General features: G+C 37.1%; 1 protein-coding gene across 1 annotated transcript in view; it reads left to right on the forward strand.

The window, feature by feature from the left end:
• Window positions 1-8,341: 8,341 nt before the first annotated feature.
• Hmgcr (HMG coenzyme A reductase) overlaps window positions 8,342-14,198 on the forward strand; it is a 116,946-nt gene continuing 111,089 nt past the window's right edge. Inside the window, exon 1 of the mRNA XM_053789739.2 lies at window positions 8,342-8,506. Within this exon, the coding sequence (XP_053645714.1) occupies window positions 8,368-8,506 (139 nt within the window). The 5' untranslated portion in view covers window positions 8,342-8,367. The remainder of the gene's footprint in view (window positions 8,507-14,198) is intronic.

Below are 14,198 nucleotides of genomic sequence, written 5' to 3' on the forward strand. Positions count from 1 at the left end.
GTACATGTACTTGTAAAAATAAAGATATATATTATACTGTATATCACCTGTTCACCACCAATTAGGAATACGTCAATCTCTAAAATAGTGATTTAGATGATCTCTCAATGTATATACCCTAAGATATACACTTCTCGGCGTATACTGCATAATCTGGCCCCATGTTAATTTGGTTGGTTAATGAGGCTTACAGCAAGTCTTTAAGGTTGTATGTCATCTATTCAACAGCAGTCAAAAATATTTTTATGAATAGAATAGGGATTAAACTCTCAGCAAATGTACACTGAAATATACACATCTCATGGTGTGTAATACTGAGGTAAAGGTTTTTATCTAAAGAAAAAAAATAAGAAAACTTTAATGCCTAGTCCCTGAACCTTGGATATGAATATGTGTTCTGTTATTTATATAACAATTGTCTGAAAAAAGGTCGGAATCTGAGTTTTGTTTTAATTTTATTAATAGCCCTTCTGTACCTGTTATAAAAACTGCCCTACCATGTCTTATCTGAATTGTTTTTTGCCTTGACTCCTTTAACCTATCCTGATACTCAAGGATACCTAGAACAAAATAAACTCTTGTCATCCTGCAGTTAATTTTTTATTTATTTTTAGTGATATAATGGCTTCCTGAATGGCCCACAAGGGTTTACTACTTTACAAAAAATAAAATAATGTTCTACACTATTGTTATTATTACAAAACACATATACAATATTCTACAATTCCAGTAGAAGGGATTTGTTTTGTTAGAAACTGATGCCTAATAATAACGTATCGTTCCGGTCAAGGTATTGTGTCTTTTTTTGTTATTGATGTCCTATAACCCCCCCCATAACCATATTTATTTACAACTAATTACTAATACTACTACAAACTGCTTAGCTAACAGAACGTTAGGTCCCTCTGTCCCTGGACAAATTATATGTCCCTGTAACCTTTACTCCACACCATGGGTAATGACCGGGGTATATAATAATACCTGGAGTTTACCTGGAGAGAGTTCCGGGGGTCAACGCCCCCGCGGCCCGGTCTGTGACCAGGCCTCCTGGTGGATCAGAGCCTGATCAACCAGGCTGTTGCTGCTGGCTGCACGCAAACCAACGTACGAGCCACAGCCCGGCTGATCAGGAACTGACTTTAGGTGCTTGTCCAGTGCCAGCTTGAAGACTGCCAGGGGTCTGTTGGTAATCCCCCTTATGTGTGCTGGGAGGCAGTTGAACAGTCTCGGGCCCCTGACACTTATTGTATGGTCTCTTAACGTGCTAGTGACACCCCTGCTTTTCATTGGGGGGATGGTGCATCGTCTGCCAAGTCTTTTGCTTTCGTAGTGAGTGATTTTCGTGTGCAAGTTCGGTACTAGTCCCTCTAGGATTTTCCAGGTGTATATAATCATGTATCTCTCCCTCCTGCGTTCCAGGGAATACAGGTTTAGGAACCTCAAGTGCTCCCAGTAATTGAGGTGTTTTATCTCCGTTATGCGCGCCGTGAAAGTTCTCTGTACATTTTCTAGGTCGGCAATTTCACCTGCCTTGAAAGGTGCTGTTAGTGTGCAGCAATATGCCAGCCTAGATAGAACAAGTGACCTGAAGAGTGTCATCATGGGCTTGGCCTCCCAAGTTTTGAAGGTTCTCATTATCCATCCTGTCATTTTTCTAGCAGATGCGATTGATACAATGTTATGGTCCTTGAAGGTGAGATCCTCCGACATAATCACTCCCAGGTCTTTGACGTTGGTGTTTCGCTCTATTTTGTGGCCAGAATTTGTTTTGTACTCTGATGAAGATTTAATTTCCTCATGTTTACCATATCTGAGTAATTGAAATTTCTCATCGTTGAACTTCATATTGTTTTCTGCAGCCCACTGAAAGATTTGGTTGATGTCCGCCTGGAGCCTTGCAGTGTCTGCAATGGAAGACACTGTCATGCAGATTCGGGTGTCATCTGCAAAGGAAGACACGGAGCTGTGGCTGACATCCTTGTCTATGTCGGATATGAGGATGAGGAACAAGATGGGAGCGAGTACTGTGCCTTGTGGAACAGAGCTTTTCACCGTAGCTGTCTCGGACTTTACTCTGTTGACGACTACTCTCTGTGTTCTGTTAGTGAGGAAATTATAGATCCATCGACCGACTTTTCCTGTTATTCCTTTAGCACGCATTTTGTGCGCTATTACGCCATGGTCACACTTGTCGAAGGCTTTTGCAAAGTCTGTATATATTACATCTGCATTCTTTTTGTCTTCTAGTGCATTTAGGACCTTGTCGTAGTGATCCAATAGTTGAGACAGACAGGAGCGACCTGTTCTAAACCCATGTTGCCCTGGGTTGTGTAACTGATGGGTTTCTAGATGGGTGGTGATCTTGCTTCTTAGGACCCTTTCAAAGATTTTTATGATATGGGATGTTAGTGCTATTGGTCTGTAGTTCTTTGCTGTTGCTTTACTGCCCCCTTTGTGGAGTGGGGCTATGTCTGTTGTTTTTAGTAACTGGTGGGCAGCAAGATGGACAGATCTGGCTGAGATTACCAGAGGGAGGATCAGCCTCCACCACTCCATGTACTGAATGACCACGTAAGCTTCCTGCTTTATGAAATGCAGTAGAGCAGGTAAGCTTATGCAGGCACAGGTACATATAAGTACAATTATGATACATAGTGTAAATTACCTAAGATAACCAAAAAAAGTCAGTGACTTATAGCCATTGGGGTCATTTTCCATTGTACGTTTTTCAGTGCATTTAAATCCATTCTATAATACGGTGACCAGAAATGTGCAGCATAATGTAAATGAGGCCCAATGAAAAGATATATAGAGAAGAAGAATAACCTGAGGACTCCTGTTATTTATATTTCTTGATATAAAGCCAAGAATCATATTAGCTTTACAGCGAACACTTCCGCACTTGTCTTGGTTTTAGATTACTCTTAACCAGACCACCTAATTTTTTTTCGTAATCAGTATTATTAGGATCTAAATTATTTAGTTTATATGTGGCATGGTTATTTTCCTTTCCAACACTTAAACTTTGCCTTTGTCTACATTAAACTGCATCAGTCTATTCAGAGTAAGTCTTTTTTAAATTGTATTCCTTACTATACTATGTATAACAACTATATGAAGTAACTAAAATGCGAGATGACTAATATTTCCTTCTAGTGATGTAACAATGGTCAGTGAGGTCTAACAAAGTCCATTGTGACCTCTGTAATTCTGTTTTTATGCACTATGGCTAACATGATGAGCTATGGGTGCAGAATAAACTAATCGTTCAGGCAGCACAGCTAAGAAAAAATCAACCTTCAAACACTGGACACAGTACAAACACTGCTATGCTAATTATTTGTGGGGGAAAGGGGGCCTAACTTTCATGATTACTAGGCCTCCAAGGAGAAACAACTCACAAGCCTACCTGGAGAGGGTTTGGGGGGTCAACGCCCCCTCGGCCTGGTCTGTGATCAGGTCTCGCGGTGGATCAGGGCCTGATCAACCAGGCTGTTACTGCTGACCGCACGCAAACCGACATACGAACTGGTTAGGTACTGATTTTTTTCCTAGCTTCACGGTGTTCCGTGTCTTGGTTAGGAACACTCTTACCTCACCTACTGACCTTTTTAGGGGTTACCTTAGATAATTTACACTGTATGATAATTATACTTATGTGTTTCTGTACCTAAATAAACTGACTTACACACTGAGTGTCTGTGGATCGATCCCCAACAAAGGCGGAAATCCTGGACGTGCTACCTAACACCTGCTGACCTTGTTCACCTAGCAGTAAGTAGGTATCTGGGTGTCAGACGACTGGTGTGGGTCGTATCCTGGGGGACAAAATAATTCAAGTTCGAACCCCAGTGGAAATAAGACAGGCAGTTCTCGATAATACACTGACTTTCTTGGGTGGTTAACCCTCCGGGATTAAAAATCCGAACAAATCTTATCACACAAAGAGACAATGTGTGAAAGATCTGGTCCAAGGAAAGAAAGTGTATACCTTGGCTCAAGTTGCAGCCACCAGCATCATGGCACACCCCTGGAAGTGATGATGCAGTATTGTGGTGTCGAGTGCACGGTGCTACGCTCCTGCACCTGCTACTACCTATCACTTGTCCTTGGTAGGGACAGGAAGCATGTGGCTAGTTCTGGGTCCACCCATTATTACCAAGGAATTCGAAGAACTTTATTTTGAGTTGAAGCAGTTAGTGAACGTAATGTTCATCTGGAGTTATATATTTCTATGCATATAATATACACCTAGAGCTATTTCTTAGTGTGCATTGTGTAAATTTAAATAAGTTTATTCAGGTATACACAAATACAGTTACATAGATTATCATACATAGCAGCATATGTGCAGAGAACCTAGTATAACCCAAAAAAGTCAGACAAATTGATTTATTTGAATTAGGGTCCTTTAATATCTCCAGAGTTAGATTTCTCGCCGTACATAATGTATACATATTGTTAGATATCACTGCATTTACATCCAGAGGTAGTAGATCTATATGTGAATATAATGTACATGAAGCAGCATATCTCTTATATATCTAGAAGCATTTAATATGTACACTGATTAAATTTTTAATTTTAGTGATTAAAGTCCCTTAGTGTACAGGTGGGTCGTTCATAGACATTGACCCTCATGCAGTAGACAGCGATAAAACCTAAGAAAAACAAGAAGAAAAAGAAGCCTATTAATTGACAGTTATTATGTCCTTGCTGCCTGTTGTCTCAGTTTATTACTTGACGCAAGAGAATGACATTCAAGGTAAGACAGATCTAAGTACCCAATATAGTGTGTCTAATTTGGATAAAAAAAATCTTGACATCCTGAATGATAATTTTTATACATTTGGTAGTTAAAATACAGTATAACAGGGCTTCAGAAACCTGGGTAATTCCGCATGGTATATATATATGTATATATATATATATATATATATATATATATATATATATATATATATATATATATATATGCAAAACAACCACTCTGAAAGAATAGAGAAATTCCAAGCGCTTTCGTGACTACTCACATTATCAAGGAACTATGAAAGTAAAGCATCCAAGGAAGCTATATAAGGGGTCTGGCCAGCACCTCACTATCAGATCCCACAACAGTTAAACACGTGACGCGCGGCGACCCAACTTGGATAGGTCCTTTGCACAACTCACCCACAAACTATTCTACCCAAGAAAATTTAAAAATTATTATTTGTCCAGTGTATTATTAAATTCTTCCCAAATTCTATTAATTATAAATGGATCTAATTTATATAAACCAAAGGAAATATTCATATTATTGTCAAAACTGCTTTTTATGAAACAAGATTCAATTATATTCCTGTCGACCAAGTCCATGGTCGACAGGAATATAATTGAATCTTGTTTCATAGAAAGCAGTTTTGACAATAATATGAATATTTCCTTTGGTTTATATAAATTAGATCCATTTATAATTAATAGAATTTGGGAAGAATTTAATATAATACACTGGACAAATAATAATTTTTAAATTTTCTTGGGTAGAATACGTGTAGTTTGTGGGTGAGTTGTGCAAAGGACCTATCCAAGTTGGGTCGCCGCGCGTCACGTGTTTAACCGTTGTGGGATCTGATAGTGAGGTGCTGGCCATGAGGGTATCAAATGATTTAGATAAAGAAAAATTGGATATCAAATTGGGGAGGAGGAGTATGGCAGAAGTGAATGTTTTCAGATACTTGGGAGTTGACGTGTCGGCGGATGGATTTATGAAGGATGAGGTTAATCATAGAATTGATGAGGGAAAAAAGGTGAGTGGTGCATTGAGGTATATGTGGAGTCAAAAAACGTTATCTATGGAGGCAAAGAAGGGAATGTATGAAAGTATAGTAGTACCAACACTCTTATATGGATGTGAAGCTTGGGTGGTAAATGCAGCAGCGAGGAGACGGTTGGAGGCAGTGGAGATGTCCTGTCTAAGGGCAATGTGTGGTGTAAATATTATGCAGAAAATTCGGAGTGTGGAAATTAGGAGAAGGTGTGGAGTTAATAAAAGCATTAGTCAGAGGGCAGAAGAGGGGTTGTTGAGGTGGTTTGGTCATTTAGAGAGAATGGATCAAAGTAGAATGACATGGAAAGCATATAAATCTATAGGGGAAGGAAAGAGGGGTAGGGGTCGTCCTCGAAAGGGTTGGAAAGAGGGGGTAAAGGAGGTTTTGTGGGCTAGGGGCTTGGACTTCCAGCAAGCGTGCATGAGCGTGTTAGATAGGAGTGAATGGAGACGAATGATACTTGGGACCTGACGATCTGTTGGAGTGTGAGCAGGGTAATATTTAGTGAAGTGATTCAGGGAAACCGGTTATTTTCATATAGTCGGACTTGAGTCCTGGAAATGGGAAGTACAATGCCTGCACTTTAAAGGAGTGGTTTGGGATATTGGCAGTTTGGAGGGATATGTTGTGTATCTTTATACGTATATGCTTCTAAACTGTTGTATTCTGAGCACCTCTGCAAAAGCAGTGATAATGTGTGAGTGTGGTGAAAGTGTTGAATGATGATGAAAGTATTTTCTTTTTGGGGATTTTCTTTCTTTTTTGGGTCACCCTGCCTCGGTGGGAGACGACCGACTTGTTGAATATATATATATATATATATATATATATATATATATATATATATATATATATATATATATATATATATATATATATATATATATATATATATATATGTATATATATATATATATATATATATATATATATATATATATATATATATATATATATATATATATATATATATATATATATATATATATATATATATATATATATATATATATATATATATATATATATATATATATATATATATATATATATAGCATCGGTGCACCGGCACTGCGAGACTACCTTGATCTTTATGACATTGTACAAGGCTTTAGCAAATTAACTGTTTGCCTATCACATCACACAGGATGGTTTTTCCTGTCATACTCCATCACAGGATGGTTCTCCTGTCATACTCCATCACAGGATGGCTCTCCTGTCATACTCCATCACAGGATGGCTCTCCTGTCATACTCCATCACAGGATGGCTCTCCTGTCATACTCCATCACAGGATGGCTCTCCTGTCATACTCCATCACAGGATGGCTCTCCTGTCATACTCCATCATAGGATGGCTCTCCTGTCATACTCCATCACAGGATGGCTTTCCTGTCATACTCCGTCACAGGATGGCTTTCCTGTCATACTCCATTACAGGATGGCTCTCCTGTCATACTCCATCACAGGATGGCTTTCCTGTCATACTCCATCACAGGATGGCTTTCAAAAATTAATGAAATCTACCAGCTTGAGCTGGCAGACTTGTGTAGGACAGTGAGGAGATACCGCGGGGTTTAAAAACTTCCTTCCAGCAGGGCTGGAGTTATTAATACATGGGAGATATCCAAGCCAAAATTTTGACATACTGAGACCCTAGGCTATGTCTAGTTTGGAAAAGTAAGAACATACGAATGAAGGATTACTGGCCCATACTAGGCAGGTCTAATTTACCAGTAAGCATACCCAATCATATACCCGTCCAACCTTTATTTAGTAAGTAAGTAAGTAAGTAAGTAAATTTATTCAGGTATACACAATACAGTTACATAGAATTATCATACATAGCAGCATATGTGTAGAGAACCTAGGATAACCCAAAAAAGTCAGAGTGACTTATTTCCATTGGGGTCCTTAAAGCTACACAAAGTTCTTACTTCAATGATACTACCTGGGAATTTGTTCCACTCATCTACTACTCTATTGCCAAACTAATACTTCCTTATAGCCTTTCTAAATCTTTATTTATCCACCTTGAATCCATTGCTGTGAGTCCTGTCTTGGTTAGATATTTTCAACAAGCTATTTATATCCCCTTTATTTATTTCTGATTTCCATCAAGAAGCCCCATAATTCGGAAGTGGAAATAAGCAGCAGTGAAGTGTATGGGATGAGAGGTTAAAGCCTTTCCCTTATACCATAGACCTAAAATATAACTTTGTTCTCCCCTGACAGGAATTATTATTAGGCTGGGTGAGAGAATAAATGCTCAATTTGTATTGTTTTGTAGTTGAAACATACTATGACAGGGTTTTAGAAATATCCAAGAAATTTATATAAGATTTTTCTAACTTTGTCTAAATTTATATAACTTAATGTTATTGCAGGACCTGAAAATAAGAAAAAAATATTAGTAAGTTGGTGCGAGTATGAACGTTTATTGTTAATTTTAGACTGAATACACAACGACAAAAAATACTCAGATATCCTGCATAGTATTTTCTAACTTCATCTAAATTCACAGAATGTAGTGTTATATTACAACTGTTATAAAAAAAAATGGTGAATGGTGGTGGGTGTGGGAATCAGCTGTTAGATGTCAATAGTGTTCCGGCTGGTGGCTGGACCGTGTTACTAGCCTCGGGTCCCTCATACCTCATCTCTCATCTCTCTCACCTCCCACCCATGGACACCCTGCGTGAGTACACTCGTTTAACGCTGTATGGTGACTAGAGAGTGTAGTGGTGGCCAGAATAACTGGGTTGGAGAGTGTGACAGTTGTGTATGTGAGGGAGGTTTGCCTTGGGGTGTGGAAGTTATATCTGGAAGCAACACCATATACACCTTCCTGGCTACAAAATGCACACACACATACACACATGTAACAACAAAATACTCACATGAACACAAAACACAGTTTTGTGACCATAAAACTTACAGCCACAAAATTTACCTGTAAAACCGGTTAAACTCCAGGTGGCTACAATTTACCGGTGGTCACAAAATTCTCGAAGACATAATATTCCCTCGTAGTCACAAATACTCTTGCTGTCAAAAATAGTTTTGTTGCTATCGAATGACAGTCACTGACATTAATGTATGTCAGGGCAAGAGTGACATATAAGATAAAGCAATTTGGGTTGTCATCTTAGCTTTAAACTTTCACAAATTTAATGGGTACTGCATCTAGATTGTGATGTTCTGGACATATTTTAAGATTGCAATCAACAAACAACATATATTATGTCTTCATGGTAACAAGATACTCTTAGTCGGGCCGAAACGTCATCATAAGCTCTTCTCTTCTATGCATGGGTTATTTGTGTATTGTTTCAGTCACGGTATTGTGCTTTTTTGTTCTTCTTATTGTAGGGAAAAATCAGAATGGGGACCCATTGCAAGTGGTTTACCACAGGGACTGGTGTTGGAACCCTTGTTGTTTGCAGGCTCTATAAGTGTATCCATTCTTAGATAAAGATGTAAACCCTGGCATGAGCAAGTAGTGACACTCCATTCCTGTTTCTTAAGGTCAGAGGGTCAAGTCTTTCAAGAAGAATTGAGCCTGCAGCATTTCACACATTAACACTTATTTTTTTATCTAAATAAATTTTAATGTTTTTACGTGAATGACTCATGGATTTGGTGAATTGTATAAATGTAATAATTAGGTGGGCAAAACTATTTTTTACTATTAGTGTAAAAGTGTAAAATAAGTAGTGTACCTTGCACTGTAGCAAAGCCATGTCACATGTTCTTTGCCTGCCATGTCTTGCCTTGAAACTATTTCAGATAACGTTACCAGAAGTGTGAGGAAAAAACCCACCAGAAACAAAGTACAGTATTACTGTCATTGAAGAATTGAGACACTTATGCAACATGTTGAATAAGTGTCTCAATTCTTCAACTTGTCGGTTTTCAAAACCATTCATCACATTACTATCATTAATTGATTAGGCACTGTTTTTATTACATTCCATTGACAGTCCCTTCTGAGTGTTGATTATAAGATATAATATCAAAGCTGTCCACTAAATGATCTTTAGTAAAAATCTATTATTGAATCATGGTGATTAAAAAGCATATGGGCTCCAGGGTTTGACTGTACTTTCTCCAGAATATTTACCAACACCCAGACTTGTCAGAGATTTCACAATTAGCTGATAAGTAAGTTTATTCAGATATAGGTACACACAAATAGAGTTACACTAATTATCATACATAGCAGTACATGTGTAGATTTCCTAGGATAACCCAAAAAAGTCAAAGTGACTTATTTCCATTGGAGTCCTTGGATACAGGATCAACTCTTTAAATTTGCTCTGAATGGTCCACACAGACTTAACATTTCATGAAATATAATACAATGATCAGAATGCAAATAAAAATTGCTTTAATGTCTAGGTCCAAAGATAGGAAAACAATAAAAACAGCATATTGCATAAGAATGCACACAGATAAATGTTTATTTCTTGTCTTAAATTATAGCAGAAAGTTTTTAATTCATTCATTAATGATTTGCCGGTACTTCCGGCCCGGGTCTTCTCCAGATGGCGACCCGGCGTGAAGCTTTTAATTTGCAAACCACAATATAGTGTATTTGCCAGTTTTATTAAATTTAGTTTACTAACTTTTTTATGCAAGTAAAATTTGATTGTCTTTGAAGAACAAAAAGGCATAATACCGTGACTGTAAGAATACACAAATATCCAGCACGAAGGAGAGAGATTAGCTTTATTGTAATGGGTTGAACATTGCTGAATTCATCAAAAGCAGTGTAACGGTGGCTGAGAGAACAGTAAAATGCTTGAATTATCAAATGTTTGAAAACAAACAATTTAAGCAGTTGCTGTACACAAGTTTTTGCAATTTCTGTAACTTGTGAGAAAATGTGTTGTTCCTTTATAAGAATAGGTTGGCTTTGGAATAGCTGCTGTAGAGGAATGGTTCTCATCCTGTGGGTCACAGACACTCAGGAGCTACTTGGCTATTCTGAGAGATCTATAGAGCTTTGAAGCAAGTATTGCTGCACCAGCCACCACTTGTTTTTCCCTTTTAATATATCACTGTCAATCCCTTCCAAACCTGTGGAAGTTTGCAAATTTTTTTTGAGGTTGAAAATAAGTTCTTGTATTTGAAAAGGTTGGGAACTACTGCTGTAGAGTATGATACTGCAGAAATATCCTATTTGATTTCCATTTATGGCATAGTAACTCTGTTGGAAAAAGAGAAGTTCTTAATTACCGTATTTCGTGGCTTATTAGACACATTTTTTTTTCATAAAATATCTCCAAAAACCACCCTGTGTCCTATAAATTGAAGGTCAGTGACGGGAGCTATAAGTTTGGGGTGTGGGGTGGGCTGTAGCTCTCCCAGTTACTTCTGATGCCTAGCCATTGAAACTAAAACAAGTCTTTTAAGCCGCATCTTATAAGCCATGAAATATGGTAGCTTATCAAGGTCACCCTATGTAAGAGGGATACTTTTGCATATTATTCATTCATTTACTAGCTAAATTCAGTGGTACTTTACTGACCAAGCAAAGCACATTATTCACATCACTATACCATTAGACGTACGTATTACGTGTAGTGTTGCAGTGTGAAAAAATAGTGTGATGGGACTTAACACACACAATATGATAGATTGTATGAGCATTATACCTTGCATTTCAGGCCTCATAATGCATTAAAAATTGTAGTTTTTATATTTAACTGTTGGAACCTAAGGGAAATTTTAGTGGAGTCTTTCATTGTTAACGATTGAATATTTTCATTGATGTGGGCTATTTTAATATTGTGCAATAATATTTATTGTTTCCGTATGTGCTTGTTAGTAAATGTTTTTCATTTTTGAAGGATAGTTGAAGCTTGCGATTATTATTATGATTGTGAAATAAAATTTTTCATTTGTACTGTATTTATATATACAGTACAGTACATATACAACTTTATTGACAAAAGCACTGAATGTCCTCATTCAAGTGCTCAATAAATTTTGCAGCTTCCTTCCTGTTACTTTATTATTATTATTATTATTTAGTGCTGTATGACCCTTGTGGGTTTAGTGCTTATTTATGATTATAATATTATTATTATTATTATTTTAAAAATTAGTGCTACTTTAATGACTTATTTCCCATAACTTTCTAAGTTTGTAAATTTTGCTGAAATACTTTTGTGTATTCATTATTTTTCACATTTCCATAATTTTTATATTGCACAATATTTTCAGCTGATTCTTGTACTGTAAAGAGTACTTGTTTTTGGTTGCTCATTTGAAAAAGTATGTATGTATTAAGGTTTTGCCTTCTGTTTTCTGATTTTTTCCTCATTTTTAATATTATTATACAATGCCTTAAATTTTAGCATATTATTTTCATAACAATCTTTAAATTACAGTGGACCCCCGGTTAACGATATTTTTTCACTCCAGAAGTATGTTCAGGTGCCAGTACTGACCGAATTTGTTCCCATAAGGAATATTGTGAAGTAGATTAGTCTATTTCAGACCCCCAAACATACACGTGCAAACGCACTTACATAAATACACTTACATAATTGGTCGCATTCGGAGGTGATCGTTATGCGGGGGTCCACTGTATCTGCATGTGCTTCACATCTCTTTACTCATTATCTCTTAGCCACATTTTCATATTGACAACTGTACGTATATCATTTTCTTTTTTAAGTTTGGGGTTCTTTCGTGAATTGTGCAGAATCGTAGATAGAAATTCTTCTGTAATTATCTTAAATAACAACTGTATATAAACATTACAGGACTAAGTACTTACTAAGAAATAAAGGAAAATGAAGGTAAGGCAGATGGAATGGAAGTAGAAGTGTGCGAGATTTACCTATCATCTTATTTCCTCGTGAGAATGTAGGAAGAGACCAGTAACTGCCAGTTTGTAAAATGTTTAATAGGATTGATATTCACACACTTATGACAGGACTGTAGCATACACCTGTGTCAGTTGTCATTTTGTATATAAATTACAGGCATATATGAATTTATTTAACCATAGTATAATAAATGATAAACATTATTTCTGTAAAGTATTGTTGATATGCACACTGCACAGTTATACTAAGAGCCATTGTGTCTGTCCACTATTTGGATGAGTACATACAGTACAGGAACACAATAGTACCCTTGGCTATGGAGACCTCAATAAACCATGGGCTATCTGACTTCAATATTTGTATAACATATATTTCAAATATATTACACTACTGCATTTTTGTATCCCTAGTATGAATGCATTTTGGCAATTTTTTCTATTTGGTTTTGGATATCTTGAAAAGCTCAGTGTATTAATCATGAAGAAAGGATATGTTGTAGAACAAGCATTTATTGAGACAATCAGCGCCTGTGAGAGGGGGGGTTTGGCCAATACACTGGTCTGGGACCCAGCTGTGAATCTCTGAAGGAGCCTCATGGCCATAGACGTTTTATTTAAAAAAAATTTAATTAGATTTTTTTGGGGTAATTTCAACTATTTTTAGTTTATTTAGAAAAATATTTTTGTAAAATTCACTTAAGATTCTGAATTCTGGTCTACGTCTCAAACCCGACTTGTTGATTTAGCAAGATTAAGCATTGAATCAAGCATTGCCATAAAAATGGATTTTGATAGTGTTATCAGAAATTTTGCAGACAAAAAGCCAGAAAAGTTCTTTTTATTAAGTAGTCTAAGTAAATATTAAACCTTTTAAGAATTTATTTTACTTTGAAAGACCTTATTAAACATTTAAGCACTTGTAATAGTTATAGGTCAACAAAACTGTTCAAAATCTACAAAGTATATGTTAAGATAAGATAAGATAAGATAAGATTTCGTTCGGATTTTTAACCCCGGAGGGTTAGCCACCCAGGATAACCCAAGAAAGTCAGTGCGTCATCGAGGACTGTCTAACTTATTTCCATTGGGGTCCTTAATCTTGTCCCCCAGGATACTCCCATACCAGTCGACTAACACCCAGGTACCTATTTGCTGCTAGGTGAACAGGACAACAGGTGTAAGGAAACGTGTCGAAATGTTTCCACCCGCCGGGAATCGAACCCGGGCCCTCCGTGTGTGAAGCGGGAGCTTTAGCCACCAGGCCACCGGGCCTGGTCATTCTGCTGCACAGGAAATAAAACATTGATGAAAGTTTACCAATGGCTTTATTGGACTTCAAATTCTCAGCCTGCCCTCAGGGGCCCCAAAGCAGTCTTGTTCCACCCTGCAAAATTTCTCTTGGAGGCCCTGGAGACAATGGTTAAAGTAAAGTAAAGTAAAGTTTATTTCTTTGTAAAGGTTACAATGTGTAATTACGATTTTGATTTGCTAAGTACAAAGATAGCCACTATCATGCTCAGGCATTTCGGGCAAACTAATCCTAATACAT

This window comes from Cherax quadricarinatus, chromosome 68 (assembly GCF_038502225.1).
Source record: "Cherax quadricarinatus isolate ZL_2023a chromosome 68, ASM3850222v1, whole genome shotgun sequence".
NCBI lineage: Eukaryota > Metazoa > Arthropoda > Malacostraca > Decapoda > Parastacidae > Cherax > Cherax quadricarinatus.